This window comes from Xyrauchen texanus, chromosome 24 (assembly GCF_025860055.1).
Source record: "Xyrauchen texanus isolate HMW12.3.18 chromosome 24, RBS_HiC_50CHRs, whole genome shotgun sequence".
NCBI classification, from domain to species: Eukaryota; Metazoa; Chordata; class Actinopteri; order Cypriniformes; family Catostomidae; genus Xyrauchen; species Xyrauchen texanus.
Genome location: NC_068299.1, coordinates 41,229,731 through 41,257,309, shown reverse-complemented (window position 1 = coordinate 41,257,309; position 27,579 = coordinate 41,229,731). Strand labels below are relative to the sequence as shown.

Sequence of the window (27,579 nt, the reverse complement as noted above, 5' to 3'; positions counted from 1 at the left end):
AAATGTCCACGGTTTGCATGATTTGTTCTAAAGAACAAATCATGCAAACCGTGGACATTTTAATTATATGAGAGTACATAACATATGTAGAGTTTACAGTTTATGTTATAATAATTAAAAACAGAAAATAGATCGAGAAATGAAGCAAATGAATATAAATGACAGCACCTCCCATCCCTACACTTCCTACAATAATATGTATTTATAATAAATCTTGCAGATTAAAAATGGATTTGATTTCTTATTATTAGTGTATTTAGGAGACACAAAACAAACTAAAAAATATTGAAATATTGATTGTTTATATTTCGCAGTTTTGCTAAATGCAGTGTTTGTTTATTGGAAAAGAGATGGAGTGACGCCTTCCGAAAGCTCCGCCCACGTTGTCGTCAGTTTTTGTTCGAGATGGAAAGTTCTTCGTTTTTGAGAGCGCTGATCTGAATGAGGAACGGAAGGATGTGGTGCAGTCGCTTTTAGATAAGTCTGAAATAACTGGTGCTGTTCCAAAAAACTCACGGTGAAAATTCATTGAATTCTAAACCATTCACCGAACTAGCGTGCCAAATGGGGAATCGTGTTGTTCGCGAAGATTTTGAGTGGGTTTATACAGATCAGCCTCACGCGAATCGGAGGAAAGACATTTTGGGTGAGTCCATTTTCCGCTCCATAGTTACTCTCTCACTTGCTCTTTATACGATATTATGGTCGATTAAAATTACGCGAATATATGACGTTTCCTGTATGCTTATTTTTTGTTTTGTTGCGGCAGTTTATTGTGCTAGTAAATCGCGTTGCTGATACTGTTATGTAAAAAAAAAATATCCCTTTAGAAGCTAAAATGAGCACAGCGGTTATTTGCTTGAGTGTGTACTGCAAAGTGTTTTCAAGTGTACTGTACTGATGAATGTATCCTGTTGTTTCTCGTGGTGTTGGAGATTAAGTTCGAGTAAAGCATGACCGTTATGTGAAGGCCACACCCCGACACATTACAATACCAGACTACATACAGAAAGTACTTCACATTCGCTCGATTACGCTCTAGTGAATGTATTTGCTTAGATATTCGGTGTAGAGTTTAATCTAGAGTTAATCAAGGCCTGTTGGACTAGCTAGTATCTAGCTAAAACGCGACATTTTTTCCAGCGATAATTACTAGCTAACTAGTTTCCTAACTACTCGATTATAGCGTGTTGCGTAACCCAGGTTATTTTAGTTTTTACTTGAATTGTTTTGTATATATTTGTATTTGTTTGGTCAACCATGATGTATGATGTAAAATTGTGTGTGTGGTAAAGTGAGAGGCTGACAGTCACATGAGGAGGGTTATCTAATAGCCCTCGAATACTTAATACTCCCAGTGTTCACAAGATTATAAAGAGTTTGGTTCTGAGCCATTCATTCTGAAGTCACATAATGGTACACTGAGGTACAAGAATGTGAATTCGTATCTTGGATTAGTGGATCGTGCTGACCTACAAAAACCAAAATGTGATTCACTCCAGGACATTGTGTAAGTTACAACAGGGCGTTGTGTTGAAGTAGTCAGTGAACACACAAAAGAAAGACTACATGATGCTATTATTATGACATTTTAGTATCTTGGTTGGAGAAAGAGGGTTCTTTTCCTCACTTCAACAGATAAAGTGACACTTTTTAAACTTAACATGGTTCTGTGGTTTGATAAACGTACACCGAGTTTATGGATCACTGGTCTGACTGCACAGAAGGTCAAGTTAATCATTGTGTTTAATACAAAACCATTCTTTTGCAAATTCATGATTTCTTCGTATTACTCACTGACACATGAAGGATCTGTAGCTTTTCTACTAATGGCATTGTTTTTGTTTTAAATTCACATGAATGTTGGTGCCTCATGCAGATGACACTTCATCATTTCTCCCGTGACTTGAAATAAAAAAAAAAAACGTATTATAAATACATTTCGATGCACATAGTGCAGTCTTCCAAGGTGGCAAAAAACTTGATTTAAAGGTGCACTCAGTAGGCAATTTATTTTTTATTATCATCTTAAAGGGTTAATTCACCCCAAAATGAAAATTCTCTCATGATTTACTTCCTTTTAAGCCATTCCAGATGTATATGACTTTCCTTCTTCAGCAGAACAGAAGTGAAGACTTCTATAAGCACATTTCAGCTCTTTTTGTCCATACAATGCAAGGAAATGGGTGCCAACAGGCTGCTGGCTGTTTGACGGACCAAAAGGCATATTTAGGCAGCATAAAAGTAATCTACTTGTCACCAGTTGATCAATTAATGTCTTCTGAAGCAAATCAATAGGTTGGTACCTTTTGGACCGTCAAACAGCCAGCAGCCTGATGGCACCCATTTCCTTGTATTGTATGGACAAAAAGAGCTGAAATGTGCTTATAGAAGTCTTTCCTTCTTCAGCAGAACAGAAGTGAAGTCATACACTTCTGGAATGGCTTAAAAGTAAGTAAATCAAGAGAGAATTTACATTTTGGGTTGAACTAAACCTTAAGTCCTGTACACGCATGCAGCGGTATGCATATGGTTGTGCATTTTTAGGGAAAACTGATTTCTTGTCAAATCAGAATGGTTTTAATGGCGAAATGCCTCACCTGACCTGATCAGGAGATTTGCCAGACATGCAGTCCACCGGTAATGTTAAAGTGACAGCAGTAGCAACGCCCATGAGAGACTTCTCAGTACAGAGACAGTGACATCAAGCGATAAAGTCGCTGCATGTGTGTACAGGGCTTTACACTTGCACTGTGTGGATGCAGCTTCATTCAAACTAGGGATGCACAGATGGATTGGCCACTGATCGAGAGCCGGGCTGATCAGGACTGATTTTTTTAATTTGCAGAATGCACAAAATCACATATACGCTGCTACTGTAATGAATGAGCACTTGCTCAGCTCTCGAACACGACATTGCGGCCACTGAAGTGTGAGCTGTTGCCAAATATAAATATTCATGAAATTACATTTTCAGACATGCATGTGAGTCAGATGAATATGCTCGTTTGGATTACATTAATATTATGGTGCTCATTTCCAACAGTCATCACGGTAGTAATTCTGACTTGCGGTACAGTTAGATACGGAGAGGACAAAGATACTGAAAATGGATGTAATAATGAATTAATCAACAAATAACATGCAAATACATCTGAGGATACTTGATGTAACGTGAGTTGGGAGAGACTGTGTTTGAAACGATAGAGACCTTTAGGGCGATAATGCACGCTCTCGGTTTCACTCCCTACAACGCGTGCTATGTGAATATTTTCTGTAGAAGAAAGTAAGGCCACTTTTTAATACTAATGTTTAAGTTTGAAAACTCAACTTTTAGTTTTGCAACCTTATAGTTTTCCGAAGTATGCAGTTATGGGAAGTGTTTTTCAAAAGTCATTGTTCTCGGTGGAGGAGAACATTGTAGAAAGTGTAAATGTTCAAAATCTGTATATTCTTTATTATCTAAGTGCATGTTTACCAACAAGCCATTATTAATTACAGTATCCCTCCTGCTTCAGTATTTATTCATCATTGATGTCTTACTGAGCACTGACTGTATAAACAACACATCCTCACACTGTGATATTTGTACAAGTGTTGAGCAAAGTCTCTTTGCTAGTTCATGTTTGCCAGCTTTTACGATGTTTCGGTATGCATGGTCTACTTGTGCTGACATGCAAAACTTTCAAAAATAGCATCTCTCTTGCCTCAATGTACTTGCATTATAAAATGTTTGGATGAAAAGTGCACACATTATTTAAATAAAAATTTGCTTTGCATTGTGTTCATCTTCTGTTTTTGTTGTAATAGCTTTAGAAAAATGACACTGCACTAAGCCTGGTTAATAGAGGATATCAAAGCTGATGTATTTTTTTATGTTAAATTAATTTCTCCTATCCCAGTTTAATACAGCGATAACTATAAGCAATCAAGTTATAGGTTGGTTTTCACCCAAAATGTGTAAAAATTGTAAAACCCTTCAAAACAGCCTGATGCCACAACAATGAATTCACCAATGGGGAGAGTTTGGGGGTGGGACTATCATTTTTTTTTCTGACCAATTGAAGATGGGGGAGTAATAACAAACCTGCTTGAAAACAAAATGTTTTTTTAAGTTGTTTTTTTCCAGTTCCACTTGGTGTCACTAGTGGAGCAGAAATGATACACTTCACCTTTAAACTAAAAGGAATGTTCCGGGTTCAGTACAAGTTAAGCTCAATTGACAACATTTGTGGCATATTGTTGATTATCACAAAAAAAATGTTTAAACATGTCCCTTATTTATTTAATAAAAAGAAAAAAATAGTGGTTACAGTAAGGCACTTACAATGGAAGTGAATTGGGCCAGACCATAAACATTACAATACACACTGTTTCAAAATTATAACAACATGACTTCAACATTATACAATGTAACATGATTTTAGTGTGATAAACTTATCTGTGTAGATTCTATGTGTGTAGGTACTATATATCTAATATTACAATGTTGCCATGATAACTCAATGCCTGTAAACAATCTTATCACACCAAATTCATGTAGAACAAAAACATTTTTTATCACACTTGAATCATGCTCACATGTATAATGTTTAAGTCTTGGGGCTGTACTTTTGAAATGGTGTGTATTTAATGTTTATAGACTGGCCCCATTAACGTTCAATGTAAGTGCCTCACTGTAATCATTAAAAAAAAAAAAAACAAGGGGTGAGCTGAATTCTTTCCGTGGTAGTCAACATTATGCCACAAATGCTGTTGATTGAGCTTAATTTGTATTGAACCCAAACATTCCTTTAGTATCAAGAGGAGATGTCAGGACTGGTCTCCAGAGTTACTAGATCACTTTGAAAGTGTCATTTGTGTCAAAGTGTCATTGATTTGTCATGAAAATTCCCATTATTTTAATAAAGTAATCTCCCTTATTAGACTCTGCATTAGATCTCCTGAAATCCAAATGTATGCTGAAGTTATCTGAGAACTTAAAAATATGTTTTTACCTCTTCTTTGACAGCGAAATATCCAGAGATCAAATCTCTGATGGGACCTGACCCTAGACTGAAATGGATCGTCTGTATGATGGTTGCGGTCCAGTTTTTGGCTTTCTACCTGGTGAAGGATCTGCCCTGGAAATGGGTCTTGTTCTGGACGTATGTGTTTGGGAGTTGCTTAAACCATTCAATGACACTAGCTATTCACGAGATCTCTCACAACACGGCTTTCGGTAACAACCGTGCAAAATGGAACCGCTGGTTTGCCATTTTTGCCAATCTTCCCATTGGGTTGCCTTACTCGGCATCCTTTAAACGCTACCACCTAGACCACCATCGGTACTTGGGTGGAGATGGTGTGGATGTTGACATCCCCACTGATTTTGAGGGCTGGTTCTTTTCCTCCCGCTTCCGCAAGCTTGTCTGGATCATGTTTCAACCACTGTTTTATGCCATTCGTCCCCTCTGCATAAACCCGAAGCCCATCAGTCAGCTAGAACTCGTGAATGTGGCCATACAGTTCACCTTTAATGGTCTGCTCTGCTGGATGTGGGGTGCCAAGCCCTTGGTCTATATGTTGATGGGGTCGATGTTAGGGATGGGTCTCCATCCCATCTCGGGACACTTCATTGCTGAGCATTATATGTTCCTCAAAGGCCATGAGACCTATTCTTACTATGGATCGCTCAACCTGCTCACATTTAATGTTGGGTACCACAACGAGCACCACGACTTCCCCAGCATACCAGGACGCAGATTGCCCATGGTAAGATGTTCTGTTTTATGATCACTCACATTCCAACTATAATGGTCACTCACATTCAACTTCAACTATATTTTTACTGCACAACCCACATTAATTTGTATTTTAAGATTTGTCATCACTTTCACGGACCCAAGACCTAAGGGTTTAGGTCTTTTGACCATGTGACTGTATCTGATCTTAAAGTTTATTATATTTATCTTAAGTATGCATTCTATTTTTATTCTCAATAATATACCATATAACACATACACATACAGGTCCAGCCAATCTACATGTCTTCTACATAAAATGAGATGTCTACTTTTGAAATTGATTCTTTCAGAATATAATTGTCCATTTTTAACTGAAATACAAATAATTAACATGCAAATTCCTAATGCTAGCTGTTCCAGGACATGCTTATTCTCAGACTCATAAATGAGGTCTGCATTCCCGCAGAACTATTGCAGGACCCATGGGACCCGAAAAGATTTCTTGGGGCGTGGGATTAAATTACAGAGTTGAAGGCAAGAGAAGATGGTACTTCAATGAGATGAGGATGAGAGTTGGCGGTCAGAGAATAGCCTGAAAAATCTGATGTGGAGCATTAAGTTTTTCAACAGTTTGTGCTACAGTAGCTCTTCTGTGGGATCTGTCCAGATGGGCTTGCCTTTGCCCCCCTTTGTGCATCAATGAGCCTTGGGCGCCCATGACCCTGTCACCAGTTGTCCTTCCTTGGACCACTTTTGGTAGGGACTAACCACTGCATACCAAGAACACCCCACAAGACTTGCCGTTTTGGTGATGCTCTGACCCAGTCATCTAGCCATCACAATTTGGCCCTTGTCAAATTTGCTCAGATCCTTACGCTTGCCTGTTTTCCTGCTTCCAACACATCAAATTCAAGACCTGATTGTTAACTTGCTGCCTAATATATCCCACCCCTTGAAAGGTACCATTGAACCGAGATAATAAATGTTATTCACTTCACCTGTTTTTTATGCTCATCATATATACACAGAATCAGTCTTAACACCCAACCCTCCCAATCCCACTCTGACCTCAACAACATCACAGTGGTCTCAAATGATATAGACACACACACACACACAAAATAAATAAATAAACACATATTCATAAATGACATATACCCACCCCATTTCTCCATGAACATGTTGTACCTCCTCATTCTTCTAAATGTAGAGCTCTCAGCTTTCAATTTGGTTGCTTAGGAGACCTGGCTGGAGTCACTCAGCATGCCCTGGGATTCAAACTAGCAAACTCCAGGGGTGGTAGCCAACATCTTTATTATCTTCAGCATCTTTACCACTGAGCTACCCAGGTCCCGGATCTTTGTCGTCCTTAAGAATCAGGCTGATCCGGCTTGTGTTATGGTTGGAGGAAGCTTTCCATTCTTTAATGATTCTGTATAAACTTCTAACAAAAGTGGAGCCAGTTCTGTAACCATCTTGCCCCTGTAGGCAAGACCTTATTTACCTTGCCAAGCTCCTCCAAGGTTATCTCAGAATCAAGATAATGTTTTTTGGCTCATCCGTCAGTTTGTGGAGATCTAATGGTTCCACAAAATTTCTAATATCTTTATCAGTAGATGAAGATTTTGAGCTATAGATATCAAGATAGAACTCTTTAAAAACATTATTAATATTAATGGCCGAGGTAAATATTTCACCAGCAGATTTCACTGAGGTAATGGTAGAAAAATTCTCTCTCTGCTTTATATATCTACCCAGGTTTCCTGCCTTGTCCCCCGACTCAAAGAATGACTGTCTTGCCCTGAATAGCGAAAACTCCACCTTCCGTGTCAGAATAGTGTTATATCTGTATTTCAATCAGATAAATTCTCTGAGGCTATCAGACGACATTCAGTGCTTCATCTCTGCCTCGGCACTTTTAATATTCCCTTCCAACTCCTGAGTTCTCAGGCTTTTTGTGATTTTATTATTTTATTTTTTTTGGATGAATAAGGCATATTGTATGATCCGACCCCTATGGACCGCTTTTAGTACCTCCCAAGCCATGCCCACAGAGGATACTGAGGACCAGTTGATCTCCATGTAATCATTGATTTCAGCTTTTAACATTTGTTGGAATTCAGGATTTTGCAAAAGGAATACATTAAAGCATCAACTATATGATTTTTCTCTGTGCAACACCTCTAAACTCACAAGTGCGTGATCTGAGACTAAGATATTTCCAATTGAGCAATCCACAACAGATGAAATGAGGGACCTGGGTATAAAAAAAATTATTCTAGAATAAATCTTATGGACTGATGTGTACAGTCCCTACCAGATGGGTTCAGAAGTCTCCAAATAACACATCCTGTGAAGTGTCAATGTTGCACTAGGGGGCTTAATCTCTGCTAAAACAATAATGACTCATCCTACTATATCTTTAATCTGTTCAAGACATTTTAATTGTAGATGTTTACTTATCAATGTATTGACTCCCCTGCTCTTACTTGAGCCAGCACTAAAGAAAACATGTCCACCACATGTCTTTCCAAATCTTTCATTTTCCTGTGGGGAAAGATGTGTTTCTTGAAGAAACACTATATCATATTTCTTACATTTAAGAAAAGAAATAACCTTCCTTCTTTTTATGGGGTGCCCCAACCCATTCACATTCCACGTGAACAGAGACAATCTGCTCATATTAACATTTAAAATTTTGACATATGAGGTTGTAAAGGATTTCCTCCAAGGGATGACACTTGAAGCACTGCTCTGAGGTGAGGTTCTTTATTCTCAACACTTTAGACGTGCACACAGCACTTTTACAAAGACAGGTACTATTTAAGTAATGCACAGAGTAGTTCTTTAGTCAGTTTCTCTCTGTTGATGGAGGCCCTGTGGCTGCCTTTTATGCCACTCTCCCCATGCTCACTGAAATTAGAGACAGGTGTAAGACATAATTTAGCTCAAGTGTAAGCCTCTTACCGCTTTCTCTCCCGGACGGGCGCTTGACCACGCCCCCCCCCCTGCCACAGAGGTAAAAATAGATTGTGTGTCTCAAATAAAATTTAAAGAACACATTCCAACATTGGTGTTACATTCAACCCCCGAATATCCCCTGGAAAAAAAACATGTGCATTAGCCCCAGGCATGACAGCGTCAACCAGCGTCCATCTCTCTAAACTCCAACAGTCTGTGTATGCTTTTGAGATACCCCACGACAACTTTGCCGTTGGATTGCTCAAGCTATTCAAATTTTGTAAAACAGAATTACACAACAGAATATAATCTATTAAAAATCTCCAGCCAATAGGTGGAATAAGCACAAATAATGTGTAGATTCATCCACATATCTGTCCCAAAGGTGTGTTCCTCCACAAAACAAGCTCCAGCCTCTCATGGAACCAACACAAATAAATAAATAAAGCCGTTCAGTTTCCTCAGGCAGTAAAATGAATATTCAGTGAGCCGGCCCATTCGGCTGTTATATGAGTGTAACAAATGCCCTTATCACTAATGATTTGCAAGAAATATTCTACAAAACAAACTGTATTCATTTGAGGCATAAGCACAAAGAACGTGCAGATTCATCCACAAACTGTTCCGAAGGAGTGTTATTCCACAAAGCGAACTCCAGCCGCTAGGCGGAAACAACACAGAAAGGAACAAAAAAGGCGCTCCGTTTCCTCGGACAGTCAAGTGAATGTTCAGTGAGTCAGCCCACTCTGCTGCATAGAGAGTTCCACAAAATAACTTACTCCATTGACTTTATGAAGGACATTGCTTGCTGTGGTCATGTAGTAGCATGTTATAATCTAATTGTCACCCTTTGAATCTTAATCAAATCGTGAGGCCAGTGAAGATTCATAGGTCTAGTGACAATGAGCATGTTAAAACAAACGTAAATATTTTCACTGGACTAAATGAATGAACATGTAATGCAGAAAAATATACAATAGGATATTAAGAAGAATGGTTTGTGGATCAATCAATGCCTATTTTTTTCACATATTTTGCTTGTATATCTATAGATAATAGATATAGCCATCTCGCTAGCATCTGAAAGACCCTGCATACCATTATAAATTACATGTGACCATGATGTGTGATTGTCTGGAATGCATTGTTGTGGGAAGTGGGATATTGTAACTCTGGTTTTCCCACCTCCTAATTCGTCTGGAGCATGTCATATGCACCATGTAATGTTGTGTAAACGTGATATGTCATTTTGATCAAAAAAGCAAAAAAAAATATCTCTTATATACAGATGTGTTTTTGTTGCATATTTCTTCATGGCACATACAGAATATGGAAGATGGCAAAAAATTACTTTGAGGAAATGATCCAGATTAAAATGAGCCCAAACACAACATAACAGTGCATAGATCTTGAAATTATCCTCACAGAGCAGTGACGTGAAAATGTTCTGAAAACAATCTGACGCTTGGAAGTGCCTTATAAGTTCCACTATCACCAGGATGATAATTGATTTTTCCCAGTTTCAGCTAATAATATAATGGCCACCAATATATGCATCTGTAGTTTCTTTGCATTTATTTACACTAAATCACATGATTAAAAGTAAGCCAAAAGGCAGTCTAAAATGTGTGAAACTCCACTCTAAGTTAGAGAACGAGTTTTGTTTATTTTTTATTAAAACACTTGAGATCAACATCTTTCTCTTACACCGGTTTCTGTAAACTTAAAGTCTTAAAAAGCATTCACTAGAAAACCTGCAGTGGTTTTTGCAACCATTTGCAGTTTAATTTGAATATGGCAAAAACAAAGAGTACTGCCTTGAGTTGAACCAAAAGACAAAACAAAGATGTAGCAGCATGTACACGAATAGTCCATTTGGTAGTTAAATAAGCTAGAGAAGCACTGAAAGGCCAATGGCGGGTTTGCATTGTCTTGTTCAATAAAATAAAAAAAATAAAAAGTACATCAAAGTGACACTAGAGCTGAGCGATGTATGGAATATTAACTATATACTCGAGTAGAGAAGGTTATATGACCAAAATCATATATCAAGATCTCACTAGTTTATGTCATGATAATGATATACAGTATTTCACAATATAGTAAAAAAAAAAAAATGTTATCTTTATTTGGAACTTGACAAACATAGTCAGAGTAAAAAAAAACATAGGTGGTAGTCAAAAGTGGTAATCAACCTTACCACAATGCTTAATATCACATTTCAGTCTGATGTTGTTGAGTATTATTATTATTATTATTATTATGATAAAACACTTAATTAGGCTATTCATGGTTTAAGTCATCTCTTTGTAGAAACTGAATTTCATTAATGGTGATGAGGTGTAGTCTGAAAGATCCGCATGACACAGTTTTAGCTGTTTTCCTCATCAGTGTTGTTAGAGTGTCCGGCTGTCTCACCGTTTGAGATGTTCGACTTCCTCCATAGCGCTTTAAGGTCATTCAAACTCAGAACTCAAGTTTTGAAATTTGTGCCACAATAGAGAGAAACCAGGTTGAGTAGCACAAGTGTCTGCGTTGCCCAATCTGGATGCCTGCTGGACTCACGCACACTTTCATGCTTAAGAGACAGCACATGTGAAAATCACATGAAGCACAGCTGAGATTAATGTCATTGAATTTGCCTGAAATTTAGTTTGGGTGGCCGCTGAAAAATCATGTTTCTTCAATTCTCTGTCTCATATAAAACCTCTCTCCATTTCTCAGACAGAATGTATGCCACGTACTTGTTACGTGAATAGAATGAAGTGCACATTTCTTGCACGCGGTGACGCTTTTGCGTAAACATGATACAGACGATTATCCAAAATGTACTGGATACTGGTTGCCAAATTTCTAATGGTTTGTCATGTGTTCCGGTATACCACCCACCCCTATAATCAAGATCATTTTGCTGACAATGTAAAATTGACCAATATCGAGAATATCACGATGATTTGAATGTGCTTTAAAGTTTCATAAAGAGCGCATCAGTAGACTAATTTCACAGGACAGAACAGCCCTCTACATAGCGAGTAAATCACTTGCATAAGTGAGCAAATTTCACGCTATGTGAATAAAATATGTCTGTTATTAGCCACTGGTGATTAAATATTAACATTTCACTCTCCAATGATTGAGTTGTATAGTGTCGAAGCACCGAGACCCTTTTACTGAATAAATAGCAGGCAATTAAGATGCTGGATTCGGTCTCGTCTTTCCCTGCATGCTGTGTCTCATGAGCGCACAGAAAACAGTGTCTCATCCGAGCGTCTCACCACAGACGTCACCAGATCAGCTCTCTTGAGAGCACGTGAAGATGATTCACTTCTCAAGCGCTCTGATGTTCATCTACAGAGCCCAAACTCCCGTGAAAATATACATGAGGTATAAACATATTAATTTGATAGTGAGCGCAAAGCACTCCAGTTTCACTTTCATGTAACAACTGTGTAATGTCAAATGTTTTGGTCATGCGCACCTACTTTATTTCTGTAGAGATGATATAATTCTAGAAACAGAATCTCAAAGTCTCATGAGTTCATCGGAGAGCCTTAAAATAAAGTTGTGTGAAGAATTCAAGACAGAAATATTTAACTATTGCATAATTTTATATAATTTAATAGTTTGTATCATTATTAAAAATGCAATTTCATGGCATCATATGAATTGATAGAATGTGAAATGTGTACATTTATAAAAGCTAAAATGTGATTAAAATGATAAGGCAAATGTGAAAGCAGGAAGCGGGAGACGGCGAATCCAACTCTGTAGTTATTTATTTTGCAAAATGCAAAACTACTCTTTTCAGCGGCAAACACTCATACAATGTTCATTCGAACAGCACTGTCTCTGGGTGTGTGAAGGTTTCTCTCCCTTAAATCCATCTCCAACTCTCACTGCAATGACGGAGACAATCATTGCTAGGTGATGATCCTTACTGTTCTCATCTCCTGATCTCGCTCTCCATTCACTCAAGCGTACCCCCCACTTTTTCTCTAAAGGAAGTCCACAACAGCCATCTTCACCCCCAGCCTGTGGTCCACATCAAACTTAAATGGCTGAAGTGCCAGATACCAGCGGGTGATCTGCGCATTGGTATCCGTCATGCGATGGAGCCAGTGGAGTGGGGCATGATCCGAACAGAGGGTGAAATCCCATCCCGTGTCGGTCTGTAAAACAAAGGGGTTTTATGCAAGCTTTCACTTGCATAGAAGTCTGTTGGCATGGCTTCAACCACTAGACTGGGTCTGGGGCTCCCTTTTACATGTACTTTGTATATGGTCTGCACTTATATATAGCACCTTTATAACCTTTGCTGTATTCAAAGTGCTTTACACTGTGACTCATTCACCCATTCACACACCAATGATGGCAGAGATGAATGCAAGGTGCTAGCCTGCCATTGGGAGTAACTTGGGGTTCAGTGTCTTGCCCAAAGACACTTCAGCATGTGGAATCACCAACCCTGTGATTAGTTGCTGGCCCGCTTTAGCACCTGAGCCACAGCCGCCCCATATTTTGTGTATTTAAAGATACAAAATACTGTTTTATTTTGATAAAAAAAATTCCATAGAGGTATTTTGTTTTTTTTTTTAATTCATTTTCATGTGTTTGTGCCCATCACTGGTACATAGTGTATTTATGAAGTTCTTGTGGTTTCTAGGTATTTACATATAGAGAACAATGCGATGTCATATTGTGTTCCCTTGAATTTATTACTTACATTTCCTTTAGTTGGTACTTACCCTAATGCCATCCCAGATGTGTATGACTTTCTTTCTTCTGCAGAACACAAACAAAGAGTTTTTGAAAAATATCCCAGATCTGTAGGTCCATACAATGCAAGTGAATGGTGACCAGAACTTTGTAGCTCCAAAAATCACATGAAGGCAGCATAAAAGTAATCCATAAGACTCCAGTGTTTAAATCCATGTCTTCAGAAGATATATGACAGGTGTGGGTGAGAAACTTAAGTCCTTTTTTTTACTCTAAATCTCCACTTTCACTTTTAAGATGTGAAAGTTGAACTAAACAAGTGCCAGTGGGGCTTTCAGATTTAAAAGTGGAGATTTGGAGTTTCATCTGTTTCTTACCCACATCTATCATATTGCTTTTGAAGATTTATCCGGTCTGAAGGAAAGGAGGGAGGACTGTGGCAGGGAGCAGGGTGGGGTCGTGATGCTGCACACCTGGCCCGTAATCAGGCTAATCAAGCCCTCGAGAGGGATAAAGGTGACCGGAGGAGGCAGTTCCAGAGAGTGTTACGGGCAGCTGCCCAGCATATGTTTGAGTTTGTTATTAAACTATTATTTATAATGTAAACCGGTTCTCGCGTCCTTTCCATTGAACTTCATTTTAGACGTTTAATGCAAATTAAGTTCACATCCTCAGTGGTGGTTCAGGATTTCTTCCTCGAGTCAAAACAGCTTTCAGTGCTTAAACCATTAGTTGAGGCAGCATTTCTATGTTTGGCTGGTGAAGTTTTGAAAGCTCCACAGAGCCACATTGTTTCTATTTTTCTGCCAGTTCACCTAATAAAGGTACGGCTGTAGTATTAGGTTGGCAAAGGAGAAATGACATCACCTTTAAATTGTTTAGCTTGTTCAGTTGCTTCCTTAAACTGGTATGTTGATTATATATATCACAGTGCTCCTTTTGTTCTCATGTTAATCTTGCTCAATTTATGAAAAAAAAAAAGTTGAAGGCCAATGTATTAAAAAAATCTTTATAGTGGAGTGGTGGCCTAGTTGGCTAAAGCACATAACTGGTAATCAGATGGTTGCTGGTTCGATCCCCACAGCCACCACCATTGTGTCCTTGAGTAAGGCACTTAACTCCAGGATGTTCCGGGGGGATTGTTCCTGTAATAAGTGCACTGTAAGACACTTTGGATAAAAGTGTCTGCCAAAATGTGTAAATGTTTATAATTGCTTTATGTATATTAAAATCACTAGCAATAAGGGATTTATAAACTAAAGTAAACTTAAAATAATGTTTTAAAGAATCAAACAGTGAATCATTATGAAATTATATCTACTAGATAATTACGTTTGGCAAGAACAAACTGACATTTTAGTAAAAAACTAATATCTGAATCTGCTGCATGTCACACATAATGCAGTTAATCTTTCACATCAGAACACACTGCTTACATTTGATATGCAAACTAGCATTGAGCTCATCCTACATCAGAATCACCCATCACAGAAACTTGAAACTTTACTGAAATATTTAAAGAGATATTTAGACTCTTTATCTCATTGTTGCGAGCAGAAATGTAATTTGTCGCCTTTCTCCAATGATCCTGTTAATGCTGGATATAATCATTTGGTAAAGTGAACAATTTTGTCCCTATTTGTTTTTCCTCTAGGTGAAGAAAATAGCAGCAGAATACTACAAAGATCTTCCGTGTTACACGTCATGGGTGAAGGTTCTGTATGACTTTATCATGGATGATAAACTGAGCCCGTACTCGCGTGTGAAGAGAAAACTTACAGGAGACATCAAACAAGAGTAACGCATCTGAACCATCACGGAGCACCAAACCGCCAACTGCTTTAATATATCGCTCACCAACTAAAGTGTGAAAGAGATATTCGTGTGATTTTAGTCTTCATTTCAGACTTTGTGACAGAAATGAAATAGCAACATTACTGTTTTAAGCAAGTGTACTTTTTAATTGAGTCTTAATTCTAAACCAAAATGCTGACTTGAGATCTATCGCACAAGTCTAGACTGTTACATTGTGTTCGTGTTTTGCATTTCAATGGTAATGTTTCTACAGTGTATGCTAATATCTGCTTCATATAAGAGCTTTTAACATGGAAAATGTAACTGTGAAGATTTGAAAATGGTTTCATTGATGTCAATCATCTTGTAACTCTTCACAGACTGTCTCGATCAGCAGTCAGCGCTCCTGTCGTAATGTATGAATAACACGTGAACAAGAAGCTACTGTTTGTTCACACTTCCAGAGCTCATAGGAGTATGAAATGGTAAAAGTTTCATTTCCAACATAATATATCTTGTTTTAAAGACAATGCCTACTTTTAAACTGGTTGATACTGATAAATGCAGGATTTACTGGTACAATCTGTATTCATATGAAAATGTTACATTAATTTTGGCACAATGGGTTGTTCATGCCTCTGTTATTTTACCAAGTACCAAAATAAATTCACACACATTGGCAACAATGAAGTACAATGTCAACATTTCTACATTTTATATAACATAAGATGTCATTTCTGAACAAAAAACTCCTTAATAAATCTGTCATCATTTAATGATTATTACTGTCGTGTGTATCATCTTGCAATTGTGAAAAATGTAAGAAACTCAAAACCACACTACTACTGTAAATCTAAAAACAAGAGTTTTCTGTATCTATTCGACTACCGTCATCTTCAGTGCATGACGCATCTGCCATTTTCTGCCAGTCAAGGGACACATTTGAGATATTATGTGGCAAATAGTATTTTAGAAGAACAGCAGACTGTAATTATGTACTAGTAACATATACATTAAAAATGTAACATATACCAAAAATACAATAACAAAATCATTGACATTGCTCCGAGTGTGTTATTGGTTACATGCAGACTCCTGTTTGATCACCTGCACCTTGAAACAAACATAATATGCAGATATTTATAACACTTTGCATGTTGTCAACTTTACTTCTGCAACATCCTTTATATACTTTTTCGCATTGCCTATACACACACAGATCCAGCAACACAATGGACACTTGAAATGTGTGCTTGGAGAAAAAGATGCAACAGTATTTTATCATCACCATAAAGAAAACGTTTGAACAAAAGTAGATATTCATTTTCTTTTCATTATTGTTTGTTGTAATCTCATGAATTAGTGACGTCGTTATCTTGTGAGGGAATCTTTCAGTTTTTCGTACATCAGTTGGTCCTGCAAGGATGACAAAAGAACCAGAAATAAATTAGAAACACCAGAGCTTCATGACTTGGGAAAAACTCACTGTGGTGTTTATTTTGCCTGTAACATGGTGAATCTCAGCTGCATTAACTGAAAATTTCCTGTCCTTTATCAGATTTTTAAAACATTGACAGATAATTCTAAATAGTGTCCTTCGTTTTGACAAATGAAAAAATAAATAAAACCCAAAACATTTAAACCATGGGTGTGAAACTCCCTTGGGGCCAAACACCTAAGGTGTATAGGGACCTATTGTATATTCATTTTCTTATTATTCTGCTTATATGGCCATGGAAGCCCATAGAACCCTTTGGATGAAAGTTGTTAGATAGAAGATAGAAGACACTGAACTACAGTATAACTGAACCAAATTTGGGGTCTTTCAAGTCATGAAGTCAACCTTTATTTATTGAGCACATTTAAAAAAAACAAACAGAAGTTGAACCAAAGTGGTTTACAGATCAAACAAATAAATATACAATAACAGAGTAATATATAGATATACACTGGCGGTAAAACGTTTGGAATAATGTACAGATTTTGCTCTTGTGGAAAGAAATTGGTACTTTTATTCACCAAAGTGGCATTCAGCTGATCACAATATATAGTCAGGATATAAATAACATGAAAAATTACTATTACAATGTTCAGAAGTTATTAAACTACAGAGTTCTCATCAAAAAATCCTCCACATGCAGCAATGACCGCTTTGCAGATCCTTGGCATTCTAGCTGTCAGTTTGTCCAGATAACTTCCAATTATCTGTTGTCCAATATCTGTGTTTCTCTGCCCACTCTAACCTTTTCTTTTTCTGTTTAAAAAGTGGCTTTTTCTTTGCAATTCTTCCAATAAGGCCTGCACCCCTGAGTCATCTCTTTACTGTTGTACGTGAAACTGGTGTTGAGTGGGTAGAATTCAATGAAGCTGTCAGCTGAGGGCATGTGAGGTGTCCATTTCTCAAACTAGAGACTCTGATGTACTTATTCTTGTTTAGTTGTACAACTGGCCTTCCATATCTCTTTCTGTCCTTGTTAGAGTCAGTTGTCCTTTGTCTTCTAAGACTGTAGTGTACACCTTGGTATAAAATTAATTTTTCTGGCAATTTCAAGCATTGTATTCTCTTCATTCCTCAAAACAATGATTGACTGATGAGATTCTAGAGAAAGATTTTTCTTTTTTGCCATTTTTGACCTATTGGCTACAATGATCAACGCACGGGAGCGTATGAGAGTACACGGAAGTGTTTGAAAGTTTTTAAAAACCGGGAGTGGGAGCTTTTGAAAGCACAAGCAGCCGTCTATCAGCGGACCGGTCCTGCTTTCCAACGCTCCCGTGTGTATCTGTGCAAGCGCTCGGTGAAGAGCGTCATTGATGTATATTTACAACATGTTTTTGAAGCGCTGATCATTGTAGCCAATCACAGACATATCCGATGAGCGCGTGAACACAATGGCCAATCAGAGGTGATTACGATTCCGCTCAACAGCGCTCAAAGGGTCATATTTTTTAAATTTCAGTACCGACTTGGTACCGAAGTCGGTACTTTAGACAACACTAATTGTAAGGCCAAAGTAAACCGCGGGGGAACCACCACAATAACCTTCGGATCAACAAACCTAATTAGACATTTAAAACACCATCACCCAGCTGAAAATGCCCATTTTAAAAAAGAAGCTAAAAAGTGAAAGCGGCTAAAGCTAGCCAGAGCTCAGAGCCAGTCACAAGTCAGCAGCCTCTCCTATCATTCCTTGGAATGAGCAGCGAAAATACCAAAGCAATTATGAGGAAAATGATGGAATTCATGGTCCTGGATGACCAGCTGTTCTCCATAGTTGAGGACAGAGGCTTCAGAAATCTGATAAATTTCCTCGATACAGAGTAGGAGGTACTTTCCGACGTCGCGCTGCCCGAGTTGTTTAATCTTGTTCCATGTCACACACGCAGCCTGTTATCTGTCAACATTTGGGTACACAAATCCGGGAGAGGGGAAGGGGGGTGCTGGATGGCAGAGGCAGGCTAAATACATACAAATTGTGCCGTTGTGATTTAACGTAATTTTTCCCACCGTGTCCGATATTAAAATCAGTTCTACACACATTGCAAAAGGCGTGGGCATTGTCGATATGGCTTCGGAATATGAAATTCAATTCTTCCACACAGCTGTTGTTAAATGTACATGCACATTTAGTTTTTTTCACCGGAGCACCAGCTGATTCTTCTCCTCCCATCTACCAGTGATGCTTGATTTAACAAACTGTTCAATAATAACTGTACATCTACTGCCTGCGCTGATATCAACAGCGCAAATGGGTTGCAGGTTACCAGATTGTGGTCATAAATGATTTGTAATTTGTATGATGTGTCGATTGTGTGAGTAGGATGCGTTTCATTCAAGATCTGGCAACTGGACCACCTTGGAATAATATATTGATGTGATTATTCATATAACCTGGTTTGGGCCATACAAATTACGGGAGTTTTTTGGGGAGAAATAACAAAACGGGAGACTCCCGGGAAAAACGGGAGTGTTGACAGGTATGCAAGCCGTTCCCGAAGCAGTGCTCAGTTTTACAACTGATATTTGATAACTGATATTTCAGTTTTTCAGATCTTTGGAATTGTTTTGTTAGATGACTAATAAAGAGAAAAAGGTCCATTTATAAAAATAGTGGAAAATGACATTTGTTATATAAAGCAACTCATTTGCAGTTAATTGTTATTTCTACCTCTTTCTAGTCACAGAGCACTTTATTTTGAGAGTTGTTTAAGTGAAAGAAGATCCTGTACCTTAGTGCAGTTGGGGGAAATTGTAACACCATTTAATAATTTATTTTATTATGAAAATAAAATTTAGCATTGAAGAAAGGTAGGTTATTTTTCTCCATTAATCTACATCTTATGGAGTTTTGTGTTCCTTGCCACAGTCGCCTACGGCTTGCTCACTGGGGTTATTAACTCTTTCCCCGCCAGCGTTTTAAAAAAAAAAAGTTGCCAGCCACCGCCAGGGTTTTTGACGATTTTCGCAAAACTTTAATGGCCCGCAGAATATTTAATTCCATGAATATATGAAGATGCTATATATCAAAATAAAGATCTGAGCCTCTGCTTTTAGGCAAATAAAAAACGATTTTATTTTATCTTCATTTGTTATTTTTAATGCCATTAAGGCATTAAAGGTAGGCTTTGTCAAAAACAACATTTCGGACAAAAAGCTGAGAAAAAGGCATTTCTATCTACATTTTGAGCTACATTCTCAAAACTCCACTTTACGTTTAAGATGATCGCAGTCTGTTTCTTAGATCAAAGAGTTGCGTACTCTTTCAAAACATGCGTGCGGGTCTTTCTTACCGTATTCCACCTAAAACACGGATACCAGGAAAATTCCGTGTTTGGCGGGAAGCTTTTTTTCATAAAACCCGGAAAATTCCGTGTTTGGAAGGGAAAGAGTTAATATAATTATCATTTAATTATTTTTAAACCATTAAAATCAAATTTTGTCTAAATTACACAATGATGATTAATCGACTTTATGGACGTTGCAGTTTTTGTCGTCTGTTAATGCTGATGTTCTGTGAAGCTGCTTTGAAACGATGTGTGTTGTGAAAGGCGCTATACAAATAAAATTGAATTGAATTGAATTGAATTTTGTTTGTATATGTGGTCAATAATAGTTCTTAGAAAGAAAATCAGGTCAATAATAGTTCTTAGAAATAAAATCTGAATCGGAAAAAATCGGTATCGGCAGGTCACACTTCGGAAAAAATCGAAATCGGCCAAGAAAATTTCCAACTTGCAAAAGATCGGAAATCGAAATCGGCCAAGAAAATTGCAATCGGTGCATCTCTAATAAATAAATACCTTTAAATACAGCATCATGTATTTACCTATTTCAGCCTATTCAAGGACCTATTCAAAATAATAAAGAAGATTTAAAAATGGCTAATGAAGAAGCTGACCTCACATGGAAAGGAGTTTAGGACCTACCACAGAAAAGGCACGATCGCCCTTAGATCTATAGCGACAACGAGGAACCCTCAAAAGAAGTTGATCAGAACTGAGTGCTCATGCGGGGGAATAAGGGAGGAGAAGGTCACTGATAAATTGGGGGCGCAAGACCAGACAGTGCCTTGTAGACATAAATCTACAGCCTGGTATGCCACGTTTTGAACCAGCTGTAGGTGAGATAACGCAGTTTGTGGGAGACCAGTGTACAATGTGTTACTAATTTCATCAAGTTTAGACTGTTGTAAGACAATTTCAAGGTCTATGCTGGAAAGAAAATGTTTAAATTTAGCTATAGATCTCAGGTGGAAAAAACTACCCTTGACAGAGGACCTAACTGGGCAACCAGGCCAGGTAAGGAAGACATGGAGGAACCTAAGATTAGAGGTTTGCTTTTGTTTAATTGTAAAAAACTGTTTGCCAGCCAATGTTTAATATCTTTGAAGCAATTTAGGATGAAAATGATGGGCGATAGTGTCAAACGTGGCACTGAGGTCAAATAAAACTATGACAACAGGTGAACCTGAATCCATGGAGAGAAAAATATCATTAGTGACCTTCAACAATGCAGATTCAGTGCTCTGCAAGGGTCTGAAGCCAGACTGATATGTACAATTGAAGTCAGAAATGTACATACACTTAGATTTAAGTCATTAAAACAAATTTTTTATCCACTCTACAGATTTCATTTTAGCAAATTATAGTTTTGGCAAGTTGTTTAGGACATCTACTTTGTGACACAAGTAATTTTTCCAACAATTGTTTAGAGACAGATTGTTTCACTTTTAATTGACTATATCACCATTCCTGTGGGTCAGAAGTTTACATACTAAGTTAACTGTGCCTTTAAGCAGCTTGGAAAATTCCAGAAAATTATGTCAAGCCTTTAGACAATTAGCTTCTGACAGGAGGTGTACTGAATTGGAGGTGTACCTGTGGATGTATTTTAAGGCCTACCTTCAAACTCTGTGCCTCTTTGCTTGACATCATGAGAAAATCTAAAGAAATCAGCCAATACCTCAGAAAAAAAGAATTGTGGACCTCAACCAGTCTGGATCATCCTTGGGAGCAATTTCCAAACACCTGAAGGTACCACGTTCATCTGTACAAACAATAGTACGCAAGTATAAACACCATGGGACCACGCAGCCACCATACCGCTCAGGAAGGAGATGCATTCTGTCTCCTAGAGATTAACTTAGTTTGGTGTGAAAAGTGCAAATCAATCCCAGAACAACAGCAAAGGACCTCGAGTCATACATCGAAATAACCTGAAAGGCTGCTCGGCAAGGAAGAAGCCACAGCTCCAAAACTGCCATAAAAAGCCAGACTACAGTTTGCAAGTGCACATGGGACCAAGATTTTACTTTTTGGAGAAATGTCCTCTGGCCTGATAAAACAAAATTAACAGTTTGACCATAATGACCATCATCATTATGTCTGGAGGAAAAAGGGTGAGGATTGCAAGCCAAAGAACACCATCCCAACCGTGAAGCATGGGGGTGGCAGCATCATGTTGTGGGAGTGCTTTGCTGCAGGAGGGACTGGTGCACTTGACAACATGGATGGCATCATGAGTATGCCATCATGAGTATGATGTATTGAAGCAACATCTCAAGACATCAGCCAGAAAGTTAAAGCTCAGTCAAAAAGTAGTCTTCCAAATGGACAATGGCATACCTCCAAAGTTGAGGCAAAACGGCTGAAGGACAACAAAGTCAAGGTATTGGAGTGGCCATCACAAAGCCCTGACCTCAATCCGATAGAATATTTGTGGGCAGAGTTGAAAAAGCGTGTGCAAGCATGGAGGTCTGCAAACCTGAATCAGTTACACCAGTTCAGTCTGGAGGAATGGGACAAAATTCCTTATTGTGAGAAGCTTGTGGAAGGCAACCTAAAAATTTGATCTAAGTTAAATACTTCGGCAATGACACCAAATACTAACTAAGTGTATGTAAACTTCTGACCCACTGGGAATGTGATGAAAGAAATAAAAGCTGAAATGAATAATTCTCTCTACTATTATTCAAATATTTCACATTCTTAAAATAAAGTAGTGATCCTAACTGACCTATGACAGGGAATGTTTTCTACAATTAAATGTCAGGAATTGTGAAAAAAGGAGTTTAAATGTATTTGGCTAAGGTGTATGTATGAGAGAGAGAGAGAGAGAGAGAGAGAGAGAAATCTATTTTAGAGTAAATATTATGGACTGATGAAAACATTTTATCGTTCCTCACAGAGGGGTTCAGAAGTCTCCAAATATATGTAAGACCAAGATTTTTACGCATCCTGTAAAATACACACTTTTGCTTCACTATGATCAAGGACTGAGTCCATCAAAAGATTTAAGTATCCACACAATATTATATCATGAGGGGTACCAGCGGTTTGCAACATCCCTTTAAGATGTATACAAAAGCCCTGATCATCAACGTGCATAAATATTAGCCAAAATAAGACTTTGCCCCTGAATTTCAGCTAAAACAATAATGACACTTCCATTTGACATTTGAATTGTAGATGTTTAATACAACAAGATGACTTTCTCACTCCGGTGACTTTATGAAGGACATCGCTAGTTGTGGGCATTTGAATGCTTTACGGCCATCCTTAGCATCTATTTTAAATTTGGTCAGGAATATGAATGCAAAAGTGACCTTTCGTTGATGTAAGAGTTTCTTGCATTTCTTGAATCGATCCCATTTCTCTCGTTGAATTCGCAAAGTCTGGGAACAAGAAAATTCCTTTACTCCACGTCTCGCGTAACACAAGATCTTTATGATGATCTCAGAAATTTGGGCAGAATTGATTGGGGTCTGTCTCCCTCAGCTGAGCAGGGGCCCTGTAAGCACGCTCGATTTCCAGCTTATGGCCTGCTATGTCGAGCAGATTCGGAAAGAGCCCATCTAGGAATTTCACCAAATCCTGTTCCTCTGCTCCCTCAGAGAATCCAATAATATGGACGTTATTCCGACAGCTACAGTTCTCCACGTTCTCAAACTTCACCCAGACATGCTCCAAAGCCACCTTGGTCGCTAGCGGATTAGTAGATAATTCCCTCTCCAATTACTCCAGATAATCGATCCATTTCTCAACATCCTCCACTCTTGTAACCACATCAGTGAACTTTGCCTCCATGGCAGTGATTGATCGACATATCACAGCAAGATCCTCCAAGTCAGACAAGTCTCAGCATTGCCGACATGTTCAGCATCTCTCGCTGCATTTCCTGCATCTCCCCAACCAAATTAACGCTCAGGCTTGCGGCCTGATTGGGGGTGTCAGCTTGAGCACATAAGTGTCATTTAATGTCTCCAGAGCCCGAGGATTTTGAATTCTTTGACATGTTGTCCTTCTAGGACAGTTATGGCATAGAATGTATCCAATCGCTCTGGTTTATGTCATTAAATGTATTCAAATTAGCAAAGTGCGGGGCCTGGGTAGCTCAGCGATTAAAGATGCTGACTACCAGCGCTGGAGTCACAAGTTCGAATCCAGGGCACGCTGAATGACTCCACCAAATTGGCCTGGTTGCTAGGAAGGGTAGAGTCACGTGGGGTAACCTCCTCGTGGTTGCTATAATGTGGTTCTCGCTCTTGGTGGGGCGTGTGGTGAGTTGTGCGTGGATGCCGCGGAGAAAAGCGTGAAGCCTCCGCAGTAATGCACTCAACATACCACGTGATAAGATGCACAGATTGACTGTCTCAGACACGGAGGCAACTGAGATTTGTCCTCCACACCAGGATTGAGGAGAGTCACTACGTCCGATCCTCACCTGGTGTCATGTGACTTCCTTCCTATATAAACTGTTCCATGACTGGGTTATGCGATGGGAGAAGGGTGTTCGTGAGCTGTGCCATCTCGGTCATCAGTGCTCTAGCACAGACTGTCAAATAAATGTGTCTGTGTTTCCGATTGTTAATTGGGGCGCATCGGCTTCCTTCCTATATAAACTGTTCCATGGGTAGGTTATGCTATGGGAGAAGGGTGTTTGTGAGCTGTGCCATCTCAGTCATCTGTGCTCTGGTACGGACTGTCAATAAGTGTCTGTGTTTACACTACTCTAGTCTCCCAGCATCATTTATTGCATTTTACTAGACCACTAGACCAATAAGTCATGTTCTAAATGAAAGTTTTTCTGACTAACAAAATCCCAAGACTGATAGCGGCAGATGTAGATATGAAATTACTGTTTAATGTGAAATGTTTATTTTAGGGCGGTCAATTGATCAAATTTTTTAATCGAATTAAATTTTTCCCGATTAATTAATCGTGATTAATCGCATATACAAATATTTGCTGAGAAAGCCCCTCATATAACAATAATTCAATATATAATGATGAAATAATTATACATAGTTATCTTTAAATATTAAAAATTATATATATATATATATATATATATATATATATATATATATATATAAAATAAAACATATATTCAGATAATTAAAATGCATTACATTCTAGCAGAAGAGTTCATCATTGATAAAATAATATAAAAGTGGCTTTTGAATACAATGTATTGTTTACTACCATGTTATTGATCATAAGTCAATCATTGGCATACAGTTCACAGCAATCCATTACACAAGTGAATTTGGCAATCAGTTGGAGGTTTATTATGAGGGCTTGTTTAAGCTTGTCAATTTATAAGCCAGGGGTATACATGGTACACAATACTACAGATATATTTTACAATAATGCCAAGACATTATATTCATTACATAGTGCAATGCTTTTCAATGCTTTGAAGGTACAAAGAGTATTTAAAATAATATATATTAAAAAAATTCTCCAAAATACTACTGCGTGGGCACATTCCCAAAAAAAGTGAGGGGCAGATTCATCTACACCATTACAGAAGGAGCAAAGTGGATCTATTTCAGGGAGCATGTTTCTTAAATAAAGACTGACTGGGTAAAAATGGTGTAACAGTTTAAAGGACACCTCCTTAACCGGTAATTAAATATTTGTGAGGTAAAGACCATACGATAGGGTGACCACCTGGCTATTGCTCTGTTGCAGGTCAACAGACCTGATTTTGCGGAACAATGTGGGACACGAGGGAGAGATAACTTACTATAATTGTACTAGGTGAATAAATATTGATTTTATATTAGATGTATTTTTGCAGTGAGGTTAAATGTTAATGACGGCGCTGTGAACGTCACTCAGTTTGGCATAAGGTCTACGATACAAACTCATTTTAACAGCTCAGACCTACTCAATGTAAATATAATGAAGTGAAAATAATAATCTAATCGTTAAAAAGCACATTTCCAAATAAGCACATCAATTCCATTATTAAAGACTTGAAAGATTAAATGCGTTCTTACCGGATTTAGTGCATCTTGAATAAAATATTTTTGTCTGATCTGGCTGCTTCGAGTAGGGCCTTCTCATTCATTATGACTGTAGAACTCCTGGCAGGTGTAGGTGTTCACTTTCACCAGGAGTTCACTTTTGATAAGGTCCACAGATGCTCAGTTCCTTGTCTCTGTCCACGCAGCGGTCATCAGTGAAAACACCCTCTTCACGAATGCGTTGGTGACAGGAATGCTCAAAGCCAAAGATTTCAGAGCTGTCATGTTTGGGGCACTGAACTGCTTCAGCAGAGCTGTCTGTGAAACTTTGGAGGCATACCCTGCACTGTCCTTTTTTAGGGTCACCTGTAACTGGTTTTAACCATGTATATATTTTCTCCAATTATTTATTATACGAACCAAGACAATTTTTCTTCTCAAGAAAACTCTCCCAAAAAAATGTTTTCCAGTGTTTTCAAGCTCTGGCAAGAAAAAAAGGCTGCGTTGCGCATGTTCAGTGTTTTCTTATTAACTTTTTTTAATAGTGATTTTGTAATTAAAGTACGATGAAATAAAATGATGCCGAAACAATAATAAAGATAAAAAAATTATACAGACAAAATTTAAATGAGGAACATTGCTTAAGACTTGCGGGACGCGGGACAAAGCTTCCAATTTCAGGACTGCGACAGGTGGTCACCCTACCATACGACCTGCGTCAGACATGCTTGTGTAGCGTCTCGGGTGTGTTGCGTCATAAAAATAAAATGTTTAGGTCACTGTGTCAAGTTAAATATAGTTTAATACTCAATCTTTAAACACATATTGAGATCCCTTAGTAACGCATATCTGTGTTGTTTTCTTCAATGTATAAACTGTGTGTTGTTCACACATCTGAAATTTCACTTACTGCCCTCTGGAGTAAACAGGTGGTATATGGCGTTTAATATTGGACAAAACAGCGCAAGCGCAAAAATACAGCGTGCAAGTGAATTTCAACAGTGTGAGCACCATGACACAGCTTGCACGTACCTGCAGAACTTGCAAATCACAAAAAATATGATTGTGCACACAAATTAACAAGTCCCACACACGCGCAAGTTATTTTCTGCACGCACGCGCGCGCAGATCTGTACACACGCGCAAGTTATTTTCTGCACACGCGCAAGTTATTTTCTGCACACAAGTCGGTTTTGACACTCAGGGTGGGACCCAATCCTTTTTTGTTAACAAATGCTATTGGCTGCTGACCAAATACTGTACTGATTGGCTGCATCTCTTCGAATCTCTCGTGATTGGCTGTTGTTGGACGAGAACAGACAGAAAGTAGGAAGGATGTTGCAGACAGTAAAGAGGTTATGGTTTCTTTCTAAATTCCTCAATTTCTTGTAGCTGTAAGATGTTTTGTGCATACACACACACACACACACACATACATATATATATATGAGAGGCAAGATGACACTAGCTGCGTTTGAATAAAACAAGAGCGCGTCCATCTGAAGTGTGATAAGAGACATGAAAGAAGGGCCGGATGCGCATCATTATAAAGCCTTGCTGACGACGATCATTATCGGTCATATAATGTTGTAACTGACAAATCAGAATCAAACATTTCAGAGATATTC

The 27,579-nt window shown here is 38.3% G+C and overlaps 2 protein-coding genes across 2 annotated transcripts in view; one reads left to right on the top strand and one right to left on the bottom strand.

The window, feature by feature from the left end:
• The first annotated feature begins 404 nt into the window (after positions 1 to 404).
• On the top strand, positions 405 to 15,979 carry degs1 (delta(4)-desaturase, sphingolipid 1). Its single transcript, XM_052089680.1, has 3 exons — positions 405 to 646; positions 5,012 to 5,754; positions 15,058 to 15,979. The coding sequence occupies exons 1-3, from the start codon at positions 565 to 567 to the stop codon at positions 15,202 to 15,204; spliced, it is 972 nt and encodes a 323-aa protein (XP_051945640.1). The 5' UTR covers positions 405 to 564; the 3' UTR covers positions 15,205 to 15,979.
• Positions 15,980 to 16,392: 413 nt separating this feature from the next.
• Positions 16,393 to 27,579, bottom strand: part of nvl (nuclear VCP like) — a 48,066-nt gene continuing 36,879 nt past the window's right edge. The window contains exon 23 of the mRNA XM_052089678.1: positions 16,393 to 16,613. Coding sequence (XP_051945638.1) covers positions 16,569 to 16,613 — 45 coding nt within the window. The 3' untranslated portion in view covers positions 16,393 to 16,568. The remainder of the gene's footprint in view (positions 16,614 to 27,579) is intronic.

What these genes read in the sequence shown, in the direction of transcription:
- degs1 (XM_052089680.1), top strand. Translation starts at nt 565, where the DNA reads ATGGGGAATCGTGTTGTTCGCGAAGATTTTGAGTGGGTTTATACAGAT. An exon ending in TCGGAGGAAAGACATTTTGG is followed by an intron (nt 647 to 5,011) that starts GTGAGTCCATTT and finishes CTTCTTTGACAG; the next exon opens with CGAAATATCCAGAGATCAAA. An exon ending in CAGGACGCAGATTGCCCATG is followed by an intron (nt 5,755 to 15,057) that starts GTAAGATGTTCT and finishes TTTTTCCTCTAG; the next exon opens with GTGAAGAAAATAGCAGCAGA.